The 18,397-nt window shown below is 40.1% G+C and overlaps 2 protein-coding genes across 3 annotated transcripts in view; one reads left to right on the top strand and one right to left on the bottom strand.

Annotated features, from left to right (window-relative positions):
* Positions 1-18,397, bottom strand: part of Oxr1 (oxidation resistance 1) — a 401,129-nt gene that overhangs the window by 124,856 nt on the left and 257,876 nt on the right. The window lies entirely within an intron of this gene.
* On the top strand, positions 10,510-11,070 carry LOC114699929 (40S ribosomal protein S11-like). The gene is given in 3 exon segments (XM_028879303.2): positions 10,510-10,845; positions 10,847-10,871; positions 10,874-11,070. Coding segments are annotated over 3 exon segments (471 nt in total). The 5' UTR covers positions 10,510-10,530; the 3' UTR covers positions 11,005-11,070.

Here is an 18,397-nt window from a genome sequence, read left to right as displayed (position 1 = left end):
ATGCAATAGGACACCATAAAAAAATTAAACGAAAATTAAAATAGTTATCCATAGATGGGGAATAATGCTTAAAAATAACACACAATATTTAATATGTATGTATATATGCACACTAATATGTATACTATATATACTAGTATATACATATAATAGTATTCTCTGTATACATGTATATGTTTGCATATGCGTATCATGTATACAAGTAAATTATACCTAACTTCTAACTTGATTAAATACATCTATAAAACAGCACTGTCTTTTTATACTTATCCTCACAATTGAAATGTTCCTCTTCTGTTCTTTCAGTATTTTCAAAAAAGCATCACAGCTGGGTATGATGGTGTATGACTTTAATCCCTGTGAGTTCAACACCAGTCTGATCTACAGGGAGAGTTCTAGGACAGCCAGACTTACACAGGGAAACCCTGTCTCAAAAACAAAACAAAGCCAAACAAACAAACAAAAAGCCTACTAACTACTCATTTTTTTTCATGCCCAAGTCCCAAGAGTCACTCTTGATTAGGTCCTTTCTGTCCCTCTTCAAATTCTCTCTATGGCTTGTCCTGTATCACTTCCAAATGTTCCTTCTCTACTTCTCTCTAGTTCCACTGCTAGAATCTTTTGCCTGAGCATCCCAGTGACTTCATAAATGGTGTCTACTCTTGTTTCTTTTCATTCAGTTTGATCATGGGCAACAACAATGCCATTCTTTTTGTGTCAATCTGCCATTTTTAAATTTATTACCATGGATTTAGTGCTTTATAAACAATAAAAATTTATTATTTCATTATTGACCTACCCATCCTTTCCTCTAGGTCACAAATAGGATTGTGGCTTGGCTGGATTCTCTGTTCAGAGAGTCTCACTAGACTGAAATGCTAATGACAAGTAGACCCTTCTGAGGTCAGCCTACATGATGTACGTCATGTAAGTTCAACTGGACGAGTACATTAAAATGTGAAGACTTTCTGCATTTCAGGAGTTGGTTGTCCCCCCCGCCCCCCATGAAACCTTCAACCATTACAAAAAATGCAAGGAACAGTCACAAAACAGAAACCCTTTTGGCCCCAGTCAGTAAGGGATAGTCACTGTTAGCATTCATTAAACTGATGCTATGTGAGTTCCCATCATCAGAATTCTTCAAAGAGAAGTCAAACAACTACTGGTAGGAATGTACAAGAAAAAGGACACAAGCCTAGATGAGAAGGGAAGAAGCTGTGGTCTAGGCTGGCCAGCAAACTGGGGTACTTCATTTGCTGTGTTGTGAACTGTTTGAGAGGCATACCGTAGGTTGACTATCTCTAGATAGAATATATGTTCTCAAAGTCCCATCATTCCTGCCACTCCTACTATTTAGAATGATGGATTCACTTGCTGCGGACACCTGTATGCTGTGAATGTGTTGCTCTAATTGGTTAATAAATAAAGTGCTGATTGCCCAGTAGCCAGGCAGGAAGTATAGGCGAGATAAAGAGAGAGGAGAATTCTGGGAACAGGAGGGCTGAGTCAGGAGACGCTGGCAGCTGCCATCACCATGAAAAGCAAGATGTGAAGGCAGAACTGGGAAAAGGTATCAAGCCACATGGCTAAACATAAATAAGAATTATGGGTTAATTTAAGTGTAAGAGCTAGTCAGTAATAAACTTGAGCAAATGGCCATACAGTTTGTAACTAATATAAGCCTCTGTGTGTTTACTTGGGTCCCAGCGGCTGCCGGACTGGTGGGTGAGAGAGAAAGAGATTTGTCCTGACCACTGGCAGGCTGGAACACAGGAAAACTCTAGCTACATTCACTCATTCATAATAGCTGCTGTCTCCAGGAAAACATATGGATTTCTACTCTTGGACTCTCTAATGTTCATTCTGAAACATGGATACAGAGGACCAGGTCATGTTAAAAGAGCTGTTCTAGGCCGGGCGGTGGTGGCACATGCCTTTAATCCCAGCAGAGCCAGGTGGATCTCTGTGAGTTTGAGGCCAGCCTGGGCTACCAAGTGAGTCCCAGGAAAGGTGCAAAGCTACACAGAGAAACCCTGTCTCAGAAAAAAAAAAAAAAAAAGAGCTGTTCTAGTGAAAAGATAGAAATTTTACACCAAGAACAATCTTCCCCGTATGTCATACAAATCTTTTCTCTATCCCTTGGGCCTTAACATTCTAGCTCAGTGAATCTAATTCTTATCATTTAAGCTTGTAGTTTACTTTGAAGATTTTATCTTTCATTGAAATACTAACTTAACCTTTCCCAGTACGTAACTTCGAGCAACCAAATATTCATACATTCTGCAAAGGAAAAAAAAAAAGTATCTCATTTTGTTCCTCCTTGAAAAATATATATGAGCCAATTCGGACATAAACTATATACAGTGAGACATCCCTCTGATGTTAAGGCTAAATCAGAACCAATCGCCCTTATATTTCATCCACTGAATTACACTGTATTTGCTTTTATCTGTGTGTATTTTGAAGCCAATTTGATTGATTGACTTCATGCTCTACAGCCAATTTTTACCATGTGAGATGCAGAATTAATATTGGATAAAAATGGTCACTAATGTTTTCTCCTTAAGATTGTCCACAAAGTGCCTTTCTCATTTATTTTTAATTTTCTATAAAATTATGATTTAATCTTTCCCATAGAACCTAAATAATAATACATATGGTTTTCTCTAAATGCCACTTTTAAGAAATTTCTCGTTTATTTTAATTAAATTTATAAGGTACTTGAATTATATAGATAGATAGATAGATATATGTATATATATGTATATATGTATGTATAATTTGAGTTTGAGACAGGCTCTCACTGTTTATCCCAGGATGGCCTTGAATGTACAAACTTCCTGCTTAGTCCAAGTACTGTAATCACAGGTATAATGTATATGTCACCAACACCCAGCTGAATTATTTTTTTTAAAGTGAATACAAGAGAAAAGAATTCCTTCTCGATTTAAGTAATATGTACTTAAAACACTAGGAGCCTATAAATTTTCTGCAAGTAAGATAGTCCACAGTTGTGAAATTATGCTTTTGAAGGTTATATCAAGGGTGAAAATTACTCCAAATCTTCATTCTGAAGTTACTCCATCTGGACTATGCAAATGTGAATGCCAAGCACTTCAAATTAGCACTAATTCTGCTTATCAGTTTTATTTTCCATTCTTCCTAAAAATATTCAAGATACTAGTTGAAATTATTAAGTAGTTATCATGTATGGAAAAACAGTTATCTTGTTCATATATGAACTTGCAGAGGCTGAGGCAGCATGCAGAGGGCCTGCATGGGTCTGCACTAAGTGAGAGCCTAGAGCTGAGAGGAGAAGTGGATACGTGACCCCATCCCTAACCCAGAAGCTCCTGCAATTGATAACTAGCTGCAAATGAAAAATTAGTTTACTCCACGGGAGTCTTCCTGGGAAACTACTCTTAAGGATAGGCTGTATATTCAGCAGTAGATGGCCAACAGGAAATAAAATCATATATATATACACACACACATACACATGAATATATACATATATATATATTCCCTCTCTCCTACAGGTCCTTTGTGTATAGATTATATCTTCCACTTTAGTGTTTCTGTGGGATCCCTGAGTGTGTGAATGAATGGGTTTCTGCACCTAATCTGTTTCTTGTGCCTTTTCTTGGGCTCTTCCTTCAGTTTGTTTTGCCCTATTCTGATCTGTTAGATTTTTTTTATCTTATTACATTATATTTTATTTAATTACTACTCCTTAGAAGCCTGTTCGCTTTCTAATGACAGACACAAAAGGGGTGGATTTGGTTGGAAGGGGAGGGGAGGATGAACTGGGAGGAGTAGAGGAGAAACTGTAATCAGGATATATTATGTGAGAAAAAAATCTATTTTCAATAAAAGGAAAGAAAAAATAAAAATGACCATCTTAAAATTTGTAATATTTAAACCATAAAATATTAGAGCAATAAGTTAAAATTGAAGTATAACCTCAGGTGTGTCCAAGACTTTTTGCTTCATATTTAGTTTGGATGTAATTTCATATATTGGAAATAATCATTTCTGTGAACTCTTAAGGTGACAGACTTGTAGAAACCTTATCTGTCTTCCTAGGCAGTTGATTGTTTTCATAAAGTGTCCCCAAAATTAGGATATTAAAAAGCACATAAAGATATAAAGCCAACACATTTGGGAGTCATTAGTACAATCATGTATGGTAAGATAAAAAGGTAGATTATTGAATCTACTTTTAAAAAGGAACTACTTGTTTTAAATATTTTACATTGGATTGGATTTTTGTATATTGAATACAATTTTGGAATGGACTCATCAAAATAGGATAAATAACGATATTTTTTTCTGAATTTGTCAAATGTTAATGGACTGGACATTGTTAACATATATAATGGAGCTTTTTGTCTGAATCTGTCAAATGTTAATGGACTAGACATTGTTAATGTAATTCTTGACTGTTTACATTGTATATACTTTTTCTTATATTAGTTATAATTTTTTTTTATTTTAAACAAAAAAGGGGAAATATGGTGATATTTTATTTGTGCTGAAATGTGATATTTTATATGTGCTTTAATAAATAAAGTTTGCCTGGAGATCAGAGGAAATAGCAAGCCATTTTAAGTAAACAAAGAAGTCAGGTAGTGGTAGCACACACCCTTAATCCTATCACTTAGCAGGCAGGGTCTGTGTGTTCAAGGCCACACTAGGGAATGGAGTCAAGAGTGGTGACACATACCTTCAATCCCAGTACCAACCATAGAGGTCTGTACAGACCGACAGAAAGTGACAGAGCTGTGTAGGAAGAGGAAGTGAGGTAGCTGGGCTAAGAGAGCCAATGAGAGGGCAGAACAGCAAGGCAATAAAGGTGTGGGTAGACAGGAAGTAACTCACATTTGGAAGCTGCAGAGCTGGTGAGGTAAGGTTGGCTGGTGGTTTTCCCTATTTCTCTGATCTAAGGCTTTCACCCCTATATTTGGCTCCGTGTTTTTTATTTAATAAAACCATTTTAGAAATTCGTTTACACATGTATATTAATCTTTTTCTTTGGTATGAACTGTACTTATGTTTGGACTGAATATTTTTACATATTGTTTTTAAAGTCTTGTTAAATCAAGTCCACTTTTCATTCTTTCTTTCTGTACATGACAAATGGTTAAAATCCCACACAGAAAAACTGAGGCACATAGTAATCATTAGGAGTCTTCATTTTGCACTTTTAGGTCAATTGAGAGTTCTTCTAGAGGATAAAGAAATTCTCCATCTGATAAACTCTTGCCTATGGACAAGACCCTACATTTAATAGAGAGAAGGTTCTGGAAGGGCATGGAAAACATATAGTCAACAAATGGTGAGGCATGATAAGAACGAATGGGGTGTCCCTGTCCTGTAACTTCTATGGAATCTTAGATGTTGGAGCCCATCTAGGTGTCCTTGTGGCCTTACCCAGCAGGACTGCATACGAGGTTGATTGGACCACAAGCCTGATTACCAGGTGTTTCAAAAGGTCAACACTTGGCTCTATCTAGTAGGGTGGAGGTCCTTTGCCCTGCCCCCCTGCCCTGGGCATTGTTATAAATAGCCCTTTTGAATAATGTTCTGGGGCGATGGATAAGGATCCAGGCCCACCCGAGGCTATCTTGTGTTTCTATCTGTTTCTCTCCCCTCTTTATTTCTGTCTAAATCTCTTATCCCTCATTCCTCAAGAGTCCCTGGGGTAAATAAATGTGGGAACTGGTCTCCCACACCTAGACTGGGAAGATCATTGGAATTTTCTAAGCCTTTCAAACCTTATCAATAAAAGAGGCTCCAAGAGTTTGTGAGAAACAAATTAAGCACTGTAGATGGAGAGGATTTGACTATCTAAGCATTGAGAAATCCTCATGCATTACCAGTCAAGGAGTCCTAGCACGTGGTGAAGCATTTCCCAGCATGTTCAAAGCCTGGGAATTGGCCTTGAACACTTCAAAAAGAAATGGAAATAAAAAATAAAAAGTGTGAATTTTAACAATCTCTCCCCATCAATCTGTCACTATTATCTCTAGAGGGGGCGATTAAGAATGAGGAATTATCCCTATTCCATTTCTTTCTTCTTTCTTTCATTTTCAGTTGACATTTATGGCCCATATCCACAATATCCCCCTTTGAGCTAATAATTCTTACTGCTGGTAGTTTTGTCAACAAAGTCTTGACTCTCTAGATTCATGAAGGTGTTCATGGATATGTTTCTTTCATTATAAAGCATGTGTGCTTTAGCAAGAGAAGGCAAAATGACAAACCATTCTGAAGGAAGGGGTTAAAGTCCACCAAGAGACCAGGTTTGTTTCCACCGAGTGAAGGCAGGACAGCCATTGTAGAATACAAATCACCAGCAATGACCCAAACTGGAACAATCCTACAGAAGCTAAGAAGAAGAGAAGAGGAAGCCACCATCTATTCTGCAGTGACAGAACTGTGACAAACCCAAGAAGCATCTGGCAGGAGGAAACTGAGGTGAGCAAAAAGGTGTCTGTAGGAGATGCCTCAGGAATCTTGACACTTGCAGAAGAGGAATGTCTAAAGCCACTAAGCTGCCATCTTGAAAGTTAAGAAAACATTCAGAAGCAGACATGGGTGATGTTTCAATCACATTAGGGGTCCATTTCACCAAAGCAAGCTTAAAAGTTCAGTTAGAGGCTAAGGATCATACTGTAACATGATGATGGGAAAGTGTCAAGACAAATTCTACCAACCACGAAGCAGCTATTCCATGGAAGAAAGCAGGACTTAGAAGAAATTGTATGGGTGAGTTTAACACTACATACAGCCTTCTAGGCAGTCTGGACAAAGAGTCAGTTTGTGGATTGTTGGGACATCATAGAAATCATAAACCGAGGACTAGATCATTAGAGATGCAGTGATGGCCAACAGACCGGTCCCTCAGGGAGCTCTCCCATAAGGGAACAAGTGAGCTCCAAAGGTGAAGCCGAAACTATGACGAAGAGTGGCACAGGGTGCTGGGGAAAGGTGATGTGGGATCACTGATTTCATAGTTACTGTAACCCAGTAAGGCTCACATGAGGGAAGACACCCAAGCGGAGAGACTAATATCATCTTCAGTGGGTAGCTGGGAGAAACGTAGGAGCATCTTTAAAGGTCCTGATGCAAGAAAGAGAGCTTAACAGCTAGGAAAAGGGATTAGCCTGACATGGTTTCAGTGTGGGCAGTGAAGGAGAAACTGAGGTGAGGATACAGAGTGGTGAGCAAAGATAGAGTCAGGAGGGACCTTGTAGGCCATGAGAGTTAAGAATTAGGCAGTGAGGCCCACCACAGCAGAGTAATTAAGTAGTCTCTGTGGGCAGTAAGGACCTGCTTCTTCATAGTCAGCCATGTGCCATGGACCTCACACGGTGGGCAGTACAGGGGCTTCCCTGTGGTACCTCTAATGAGAGTAGAAGATTAAGCATGAGTGAGTGCTTTGTCCTCTTGACCTAATTAAGTCCAGTCTTCTTGGAGGGTAGGATTGCATGAGTTTCAGGGGATACAGACATTCAGGTCCTAGCGCTTCAATTCTTTTCTTTAAACATGTATTCTGAAGCCAGGTATGTTGGGCTCAAGGCCACAATCGGCACTCAGAAGGTGGAGGCAAGAGGCTGCTTCTGAGTATGAGGCCAGCCCTGGCTACACAGTGAGCAGCAAGCCCTTCTGGGCTACAGAGTGAGAGATGCTGTGTCTTAAAAGCCAGAGAGCAAGGGAAAAAGTATTCTGTAAGTATACATCATGTGGACTAGTTCTTCACAATTTGATTGATACTGATTTGAAAGAGCCACCCATTCTACTAAAGGGAAAACTCAGGGGGAAAAGCAACAAAATCCCAGCTGTCCCTCTGAAGTTCATGGCTTGAAAGTTCCTGAAGGCCGCACAGTGTACCCACCCTGTCCTGAACTCTGTTAGCTTGCTATATTTTAATGTTTTCTACTGTCCTTTTGACATACCAGGAAAACTGCTATGTATGATGGAATTTAAGTCGTTCAAGGGCTGGAGGCTGCATGTTTTGTTAATCGATGGAGGCCCACGTGGGACTAGAGGCTATTTAAGAAACAACTGAATGAATTAAATGAACAGGAGAGTGCAAAGGCCTGTTCTGAGCTATGCAGAAACTTATAACTTTTTAAATGACACATGACAAGTTGACATGACACATTACAAAGTAGGGGTCGGGGGTATAGCCCAGTGGTAAAGCACTTGCTTAGAATGTGTGAGGTCCTGGTTTAAATGTAAATAAAAAATAGCAAAAGAAAAGTTACAAATCAGGAAGCAGAAACATTTAGAGTGCAGTTTTTCCAAGCATAAAGCCTCAATCCACACTCTCTTTTAGAAGGCTTCCTATTACTGGTCTCCTTGGATGGGGGCTCTTTAACAAGCTGTAGCTGGAATGGCCATGTATTTCCAGAACCCCCCAAGTGTGTGCTGAATTCTAATTTCATCAGGTTACCAGGAGCATGAATCCTGCTCTAGGAGTTTTATTTGTCACCTTTATTGGTGATGCCTCTCTCCTATCATGCCTGTGGACTCTTTTACAAGCAAGGAGGGCAGGTCCTAGTCTACCATTACTGCAAGCTTTTAAAAGCGGTGATAAAAAACCAGACAAATGCTACCTTTCTTGCTTGTTTTTCCTTCCCCCTGAGTTATAGCTCTTACATTCCTGAGAAGAGACGAGGCCCCTGTTTGCACAGCAAATGCAGAGATCCTGAGTAGTTAATGAAGCAGAAAAGCTTCTTCTGTCCACATCCCTTTTTGAGAGTCCAGATGAGCTTTATATTTTTTTAAGATTTATTTTTATTTTATGTGTGTGTGTGTGTGTGTGTGTGTGTGTGTGTGTGTGTGTATGTGTGTGTGTGTACTTTCTATGTGTGCACTGTGTGTGTTTGCAGCTGCCCATGGAGACTAGGAGAGGGTGTCAGATTTCCTTGGAACTGGAGTGGTAGACAGTTGTGAATCACCTGGTGTAGGTGTTGAGAACTAAGGTTCTTCCATGACAGCAAGTACAATAGCAGTTGAACCATCTCTCTGTGGTGATATTGTATCCCCCAATATATTGTGCACCCTAATAAACATATCTGGGGTCAGAGAACAGAACAGCCACTAGATAGATATAGAGGCCAGAAAATGGTGACACACACACACCTTTAATCCTATCACTTGGATCTCTGTGAGTTCAAGGCCACACTGGAAACAGCCAGGCATGGTGACACACATCTTTTTTTTTTTTTTTTTTTTGAGCTGAGGATCAAACCCAGGGCCTTGCACTTGCTAGGCAAGCACTCTACCACTGAGCTAAATCCCCAACCCTGGTGACACACATCTTTAATCCCAGGAAGTGATGGCAGGAAGCAGAAAGGTATATAAGGCGTGAAGATGAGGAACTAGAGGCTTTTAAGCTTTTAGGCTTTTAGCAGCAGTTCAGCTGAGATCCATTCAGATGAGGACTCGGAGGCTTCCAGTTTGAGGAAACAGGATTGGCTGAGAAGTTGCTGAGATGAGGTTAGCTGTGGCTTGTTGAGTCTCTCTGATCATTCAGAATTTACCTCAATCCCTGGCTCCTGGGTTTTTTATTAATAAGACCCTTTAAGATTCGTGTTACCTCTCTCCAGCCCCTAGACTAACTTTAAGCAAGAATTGCAACCTGGTGCATCTACAATCTTCCAAATGTGCTTAGACTAACTTGTTGCCAATATGTGAAGAATAGGAGGCCTTTCATCCAACCATAATATCAACTTCCATTGAAATATTTGGCAGCAATATGCAGGCATTTCTACAGGGTATTCATTCAAAGGGTCTAACATGAGCTTCCTGTTTGGTTAGGCAGGGGGTCCCCAGTTCCAGCATCTCCATTTAACCACTGCCCATCATGTATGAACTTGCAGGAGGCAGTGTAGAAAGACTAAGTACCGTGGAAGGGCAGAAAGACCAGCTTTCATCATTGGTGATCTCTGCTGTCAGTGTCCACGGGTCAATCCTGAGTCTAAGCAATAATATCAGGAGTCCGTGTTCACCAGTCCCCTGGGGCTCCAGGTTCCATGCCTCACACAACCATTGGCGGCCATCCTGTCTTATTTAGGTGCCAACCCTGTTTGCTGTTTTCAACAAAACTTGTTCCTAGGAGAGAGGATTTGAACATGTGCAGAGCAAAGGTGGAAAGACAAATTCGAGCATCACGGGTCCCCGGGCAGGAGTGCTGCCTCTCAACTGAACATTGGCGTTCTTAAAACCAGTCAGCACAGCTGGGTGGCAAACAGAGACGGCCCTGTGGAAATTCTTCCTAAGTCATCTATGGAGTCCTACATGATCCCTGCTCTCCCAGCTTTCCTGGCTTCAGGACCACCTCTACAAATCGTAAGCCGAAACCGGTGATGCAGTAGTTTGATTTGGATCCATTTAAAAGAAGACAGGGCCACAGGGATGGCTCAGAGGGTACAGGTCTTGGCTGCCCAGTCCAATAGATATGGTAGAGGGAAAGAAAAGACTCGTCTGCTCCTCTCTTTTTCTCAGGCTGCCGGGAAGATGGCAGACATTCAGACGGAACGTGCTTACCAAAAGCAACCCACAATCTTTCAAAACAAGAAGCGTGTTCTGCTTGGAGAAACCAGCAAGGAAAAACTCCCTTGGTACTACAAAAACATCGGTCTAGGCTTCAAGACACCCAAGGAGGCCATCGAGGGCACCTACATAGACAAGAAATGCCCCTTCACTGGTAATGTCTCCATCCGAGGTCGGATCCTGTCTGGTGTGGTGACCAAGATGAAGATGCAGAGGACCACTGTCATCTGCAGGGCCTACCTCCATTACATCCGGAAGTATAATCGCTTTGAGAAGCTGCCACAAGAACATGTCTGTGCACCTGTCTCCTGTTTCAGGGATGTACAGATGGGCGACATCGTCACTGTGGGAGAGTGTAGGCCCCTGAGCAAGACAGTCCACTTCAATGTGCTCAAAGTCACCAAGGCTGCTGGCACCAAGCAGTTCCAGAAGTTCTAAGGGGACTCTGGACAACTCCCTAGAACAAATAAAGTGGTTTTCTAGCTCACAAAAAAAAAAAAAAAAGAGAGAGAAAGGAAAGAAAAGACTCCTCTACATTGTCCTCTAACCTCCACGCACAGGCCACGGCATGCAATACAAAGTGAAAGAAGACCAGCAGGTCCTCTTATACAGAAATACTGATGTTGACATATCCTGGCCAGGTTCACTTCCTTGAAGAAAAAGAAGAAATCAGCCCATACAGCAGTCAGAGCCGCATCTCCTCTAAATTGCCAGTGAGAAGCTAAAAAACATTAAGGCCCAAACAATATAGCAGACACCTGCATTTTATTTCCCTTGGACATTGTGTGCCCTGTTCTGAAAATATGCCATAAGAAACTATAATAAAAGTTTCTAACTTGGCTTGCCCCAGTTTTATGTATCTTAAAACAGAAACATCATTTAAAGGTTGGTTTACCTCTTCACACAGGCCATCCAGCCAACTGAGATACTGTGGCTACTGACTGGGCTTGGTAAGATGCCGGAACCCAGTAGCTCCTGTCTGCATAGAGTCACGGTAAATGTGCAAAGAAACCATACACTTTGAACTTAGATCTGGCTTCTGCAAATGGAGTTAATTCATTCAGAATCAATTAAACCCAACTGAAACATAATCTACTGTCATTCTGAGCCTGCTACTCTATGATAACTCTATGCAAATTAAATAAAAACAGACACCCCTTTTGGTGGATGCAGTCTCTACCAGGGACCTCAGCTTAGGGAACAGAATTTAGGCTGCATTTCTCTCACAAACAGCCTTGGTCTGGTACCTTGGTAAAGAGTGAACATAAATACTCATTCATGGAGATTCTAGAGGTGCAAATAATTCTCTAAAGGTCCACTTCAATAGAAAGAAGGGGGAATAATAGAAAAATTTTAAATAGGAGCCAACACTGACAAGAAGAAACAAGGCAGGAGAACATAGAGTATGTCTAGGAAATGTCATAGGCTTCAGTATTGCTTGGGTTTCTGTCATATTAACACGAATGCAAGGGATACATGGTAAGTCTTTATTGTAGAATGAGTCTGTGATGTGGAAGCCACTACGGGCCAAGATGAAAATTCTGTGTTTAATTCAATGGTCCTCTTTCAAGTGGTTTTCAAGAAGCAATAAAGATAGTTCTAGAAAACAGCTAACCATCATTAAGCACTATGTGTCAATGTTGCTGAGCACATGCTGTCTCATGAGAGGCCTACAGAAGATGTACTGACATTGCCCTCCACTTTGTAAATTGGAAATGTAAGTTGGAAAAGTCAAGAGTCTCCATGGCTAACTAGGTTACTAAATGGAGCACAAGAGTCAAGTCCCTTGTTGACTCGAGTCCTTAAGTGAAATGTACTCACTCAACAATTCAGAGCTATGCTTCAGTGATAGTAAAAATAAATGGAAACAAAAGGACAAGAAGATCACGGGCATTTATTATTATTATTATTATTATTATTATTATTATTATTATTATTATTATTTGAGAGTGGGTCACAGCCTGAAGAGGCAGATGTGATATTTCAGAAGAAGAATGATTCACAGATTGGCTAATCAGGAGAGGGAAGCACTGGATAAAGAAGGTCTTAATATGGGGTGCTCTTCTGCAAATGGATTTAATTGAATCAGAATCAATTAAACAAAGTTGCTCCATAACCCCCTGTCATTCTGAGACCAATAGTCTATGATACCTTTATTCAAATGAATCGAAAGAGGATATTCCTCCTGGTGGATACAAGCTCTACCAGGGAGCTCAGTCTAGGGAGCAGAGTTTAGGTTGGATTTCTCCCCCAAACAGCCTTGGTCTGGTGCCTTCGTAAAGGGCTCACAACACACATTCTATTACAGTTCTAAAGATAATTAGGAGTTCTGTGGGAGGTGAATGCAATAGGCTGCACAGGTGTTCAGATGAACAGAGATTCGAAACACAGGGGCTGCAGTACTGGCATCCATCTCAGAGACAGAAGTCATGCATGGCATAAGCAGAAAAAAAAGAGGGGATGGTAACTTTGAAGAGTCTGAGCTGTTTATCTCTGACCACTTTATCTGAAGACACGGCTTTTTTAAAAAATGCTTTATTTGGATCTATGTTATCAACAGCTAAACATATGTCTTCTTTTGATCATATATTACATATACTTTCACTTAAATAAATAAGTTGTCATTTAACTCTACAGCTCAAAGGAACAAAACTGAGGACTGTCAGACCTTCCAATTCAGTTCTGCATGCAACAGAGATTCTGTTCTCTCTTAAAGAGAGAATAAAGTGATATAAAACAACTGGAAGATTTTATAACAAATTCCTTAAAGTTTGGGCAAAGAGATTTTTTTTATTGTTATTTATGTGCATGGGCACACACCACATGTATGTCTGGTGCCTGCAGAGGCCAGAAGAGAGTATCAGATCTCCAGGACCTGGACCTTCAAGATGGTTGTGAGCAGCCATGTGGATACTGGAAGCCAAACTCAGGTCCTCTGGACGAGCAGTCAGTGCTCTTAATTGGTGAGCCATCTCTGCAGCCCCAAGAAGAATATTTTAACTAAAGAAGAGAAATCAGAAGCATTTCAAAGCACGCTATTGTTAGGAAGAAAGCATGGCTACAAAGCAGTTTCTCATTTAGAAACATGAGTTATTCTTCATATTTTTCTAAAAAGAGGTATCAAAAGAACCTCATTTCTAAGTACATGATGTGAAGTCGAGACTTGGCAAGGACCAGGCTAATGACATGACGATTTAAATAGCTACCAGTTCAATGTCACCTGCTATGGGTTACATTAGGAAGGAAAGTGGGTGTCTCAACATGAACTGGATGGTATGACAGACAATTAGGGGATGTTATTCTTAGTTAGTGCCCAGTGCTAGGGTCACTCTGAGAGTGACAGTGAGAAGCTAGAGGACATCAGATATGAACTAGGCAGTGGGAGGTGTCTAGGGGATTAGAGAAGGTACACTCCCGAAGAAGAAGAAGAAGAGGCCTTAGTGGGGTTGAATTACCAGTTACCCTAACTAGTTGCCCCTTCTCAACTGTTTTTCTCAATGTGTCGAGTGAGCTTCTTATATCATGAATTAGGTCACTCCTCTAGTTAAAGATCCTTCAGAGGCTTCCTTCCTCTTACAATCTGTAATAAAATTGAAGTATCTTTCCCAGGTTTCAGCTATCCTCCATGACGCTGCCTCTCCATTTTAGGGGATGGAAGGTGAGATAGTATCTCCTGTATCCCTCAACGGTCTCAACAGTACCATGATGACGTTTTACTCCAGACCCCACCACTTCCTCCCAAATGCTGGGATTACAGGTATACAGCACCATGCCTGGCTTCCCATGTTGCTTCTCTAACAGTTTAAGAAATGGCTCTTCTATTTTCCCATTGTTGATATTCCAAATATTTGGGGGGCGGGTGGCATTGTTCTTGCTATTTCTTGCACTTTCAAAATCTTGGCAGATTTTCTCCATTTTATTGCTATTTCTTAGTTTTCCTAATCTGATCCCTCTCCTGCTCTCCTCACTGAGTCCACACCCCTGCCTTGAAAACTTCAGTTTTGAGCTCTCATGTGTCCCATAAATATGGGCTATTGTTATACCTAATGCCTGCACCACCATCTAATTTACATATTGATGCTCCTTCCTGTTTACCGACTATTTACTAACACAAGCATATGAACCCCTTCAGTGAGAGGTCCTGATCTTTCACTTCAGCATGTTAATGGGAATTCAATGAACACTCTGACTTTTAATTTAATAAAGATAGGGTAAGATGATAAACTAAGATGAAGTGACTTTCAGGATTCTCATCCTAAATCTCCCTCCATCCATGCTGATCTGCTCAGTTTTAGGGCTTCTCTTTCCTCCTCAGGAAGACTGTAAACAGCATCAGGGATGTGAGACGGAGAACGGTGTCTCCAGCAGAGGGCAGCGCTGCCTTGGAACAGAGGCAGCTGCAGGTCTAAGGTTTCCTGTCTTGTGTCCCACTAGATGGTTAACAGCATTTTCATTTTGTGAGATAAACAAAGAACTGATGCCTTCAGAGAGGTGTGAGCCATCTCTTCTTTCCATATAAATGAAGGCTTTTAGTTCAGGGATCAAGGAAAACCCATTCTTGTCTTCTGCCTTTGTCCAAGTGGGAAGCAGTTAGTCACATGCCCTGTAATAGCGGGACCTTGGAGGTAGCTACAGTTCTCGTTTCCGGCTTTGCTCTGTTTTCCACAAGTGGGGAGCAAGCAGGAAATGAGAACTGGCTGACAGTTCTACTGTGTAACTCACCACAATTCTAACTGAAACTGAGAGATTAAGTAATCTGCCTGGAATCATGCAGAGACAATACAGAAGAACTCTTAGAGGGAACTTCAAACCGCTACATGACATTATAAGAAACTGCTTGTTTTAGAAGTAAATGAGGGATTACAATCATACAGTGATATTAGGTGACTTCAATGCCCCACCCTCACCAATAGTCAGGTCATCCAGACAAAAACCAAAGTGAGAAATGGTTAAATGGAGTTAAATAATGTCATGAATCCAATGATCTAGCAGACATCTATAGCACATTCCTCTCAAACACAAAGGAATACACTTTATTCTTGATGGCTCAATTCTCTGAGATTGACCACATACATGGGCACAAAGCAAATCTCAACAGATACAAGAAAAGTCAAACAAGACCCTGCATCCTACCTAACCATAAATATCATCAACAACAGAAGCTTACAAACTCACGGGAAGTGAACACCTCACCACTGAATGAAAAACGGGCCAAGATAGAAATGAACAAAGAAATGAAAACTGAATGAAAATGAAAGTACAACATACACAGACCTATGAGACACAAGAAAGGCAGTTCTAAGAGACATGTTAACATCACTAAGTGCCTACATCAAATACTCGGAGAGATCTCATATTAGCAACTTATTGGAATACCCGAAAGCTCTAGGACAAAAAGAAATAACATCCAAAATGAGTATATGGCAAGAAATAATCAACTCAGGGCTGAAATCAATGAAACAAAAACACACACAAACTATAAAGAATTAATGAAATGGAAGAAGAGTTGTTTCTTTGAGAAAACCAATAAGATTGACAAAGCCTTAACTAAATTAACTAAAAGATGCTATGACTAGATCAAAATTAATAAAATTAAAGAGGGATATCACAAGAGACACCAAGGAAATCCAGACAATCTTAAGGGCATACTTTAAAAGACTATACCACACCAAATTGGAAAACCTAAAAGAAATGGATCAATATTTTGAGATTTTATATATATATATGTGTGTGTGTGTGTGTGTGTGTGTGTGTGTGTGTGTGTGTGTGTGTGTATCTTGCCAAAGTTAAATCAAGATCAGAGAAGCCATTATAACAGACCAATAACCCCTACTGAAATAGAAGCAGTAATTGAAATCTACCAGACCTTCACAGAAGAACTAATGACAATACTCCTAAAACTCTTCTGCAAAATACAAACTGAAGGAGCATTTCCTAATTCTTTCTACAAAGACATCATTACCCGGATACCACACAAAGACCACAAAGAAAAAGAAAACTGTAGACCAGTATCCTTTATGAACACAGGTGCAAAAATTCTCAGTCACCAATCTATGCTTCCTCCTTTTGGTTTGTCCATATTTTATTATCTTCTGTATGTTAAAGTCTCAAAAACTAATATTTCTACTGTAGACCTCCCACTGATTTCTAGATTTGTGGTTCTAGTAACCTTATCCTACCTGGAGAGCTTGCTCACATATGAAATTTAACATAAATGTTTGGAAATAAACTACTGTCTTTTCAACAATCCTCCTCTCCTCTCATTGTTCTCAACTTGAGAGCAGACTTAAGACTTCCTGGTTAAAGTCCTCTTGAAGAACACCCAACTTCCCTTCCTGTCTTTCTCTTCTTCTTTCTCTCTACTCTACTGGACCCCACAGGGAAACTACCAGTTGCTCACCCTTCTTTTAAAACATACACAAAATGTGTCCACCTGTCACATTTTCTGAAGTACAAAGATCATTGGACCACACAGCTATAACTCATAACCATGCCCCATTTTCACTTTGGTTTTTAACAGTCTATTCCCCACATCCCGAGCTTTCAGAGAGTGAAGCAGATTGTGCCAGTCCTTTGCTGAGAGTCATTAATAACCATTCATTTCACTTAGAGTAAGGACTGGATCACATAATTCAAAGTAACAGCTTCTCATCTACTATATAGTCAGGCCCCCATTATTTATCTACCCCACTCCATCTACCCCATCTATGATCACTTTATTCTGTGCCATACTCAACTAGCTGCAAACTCTACCTTCAGGGTGCTGCTCCCCATCTTCACTGGATTCCATTTTCCTGGAATCTGCTAACTCCTCAGTCTCTTTCAACCTCTGCTCATCTTTGCCATCTTCTCAGCATGGCTTACTCTAACACTACTGAAGAAAACTGAGTGTATCCCCAATATCATCTTTCTTATGTCCCTTACCTGACTTGAGACTTCTTTCCTTCATAGCACTCATCACTGAACTTAGTGATGTGTTTGTATGTTTATTCTTTCTTTCTATCTTCACTTATTTTTCTACCTTCTGCTGATGTGTTTGCTCTATGAAGAATTGGTTTGATTTCCTAAACAGTGGGTGAAATGGTGGATCATAAAATTTTAAATAGAACACTGAATTGTAAATTTTATCTGGGTAACATGCATATATCTTATAAAACATATTAGATAAAATTTCTTGAGTTTATAGCAAAAGAAAGTTAGGGAGCATGTGATACAATAGGTTATAAACAAGGTAAGTGGGTTTAAACAGTTCCATTGAAGTTAGGGACCTGGCTTGCTAACTTGTAATTTGAATAGAATTTTTTTAGTCGTGGCATTGAGAATCCCTTTTTTAGAACGAGCACCTGGAAAGCCCAAACTTTGATTCCAGCTCCTACACATTCCTGGAAATGACGACAACAATCTCCTTAGCTGAATGAGTAACTTTTTCATTTTTATAATTTTTTATTGGCTAATTTTGTTATTTGACAATCTCTTACATGAATCAAATTCGTTCTGATAGTTCTCTCCTCCTACCCTTCCTTATTTCCCTCCATGCCTGGCAGTACCACTCCCACCCCTGCCAGACCTCTCTGCAGATGAAGGACTTTGGTTCTGTTTTGTGTTTCATTTAGTTTAACCAGAGCTATTTCTGTAAAAACTTGACTGGCACCATGAGAAAATTTCAATCTCAAGAAAATAAACTCAGTAAGTGCAGACATGATAAAAAGATTAGTACTGTCCAATTGTGGCTTAGAGGTACAATGGGCTTTCTTTCTTTTTCATTTTAATAATATATCGGGCTGGAGAGATGGCTCAGTGCTGTGGATATCGTTCTGTATAAATAAAACAC

Source organism: Peromyscus leucopus, chromosome 20 (assembly GCF_004664715.2).
Source record: "Peromyscus leucopus breed LL Stock chromosome 20, UCI_PerLeu_2.1, whole genome shotgun sequence".
NCBI lineage: Eukaryota > Metazoa > Chordata > Mammalia > Rodentia > Cricetidae > Peromyscus > Peromyscus leucopus.
The sequence above is the reverse complement of the archived record's forward strand: the minus strand, read 5'-3'. Positions and strand labels throughout refer to the sequence as shown.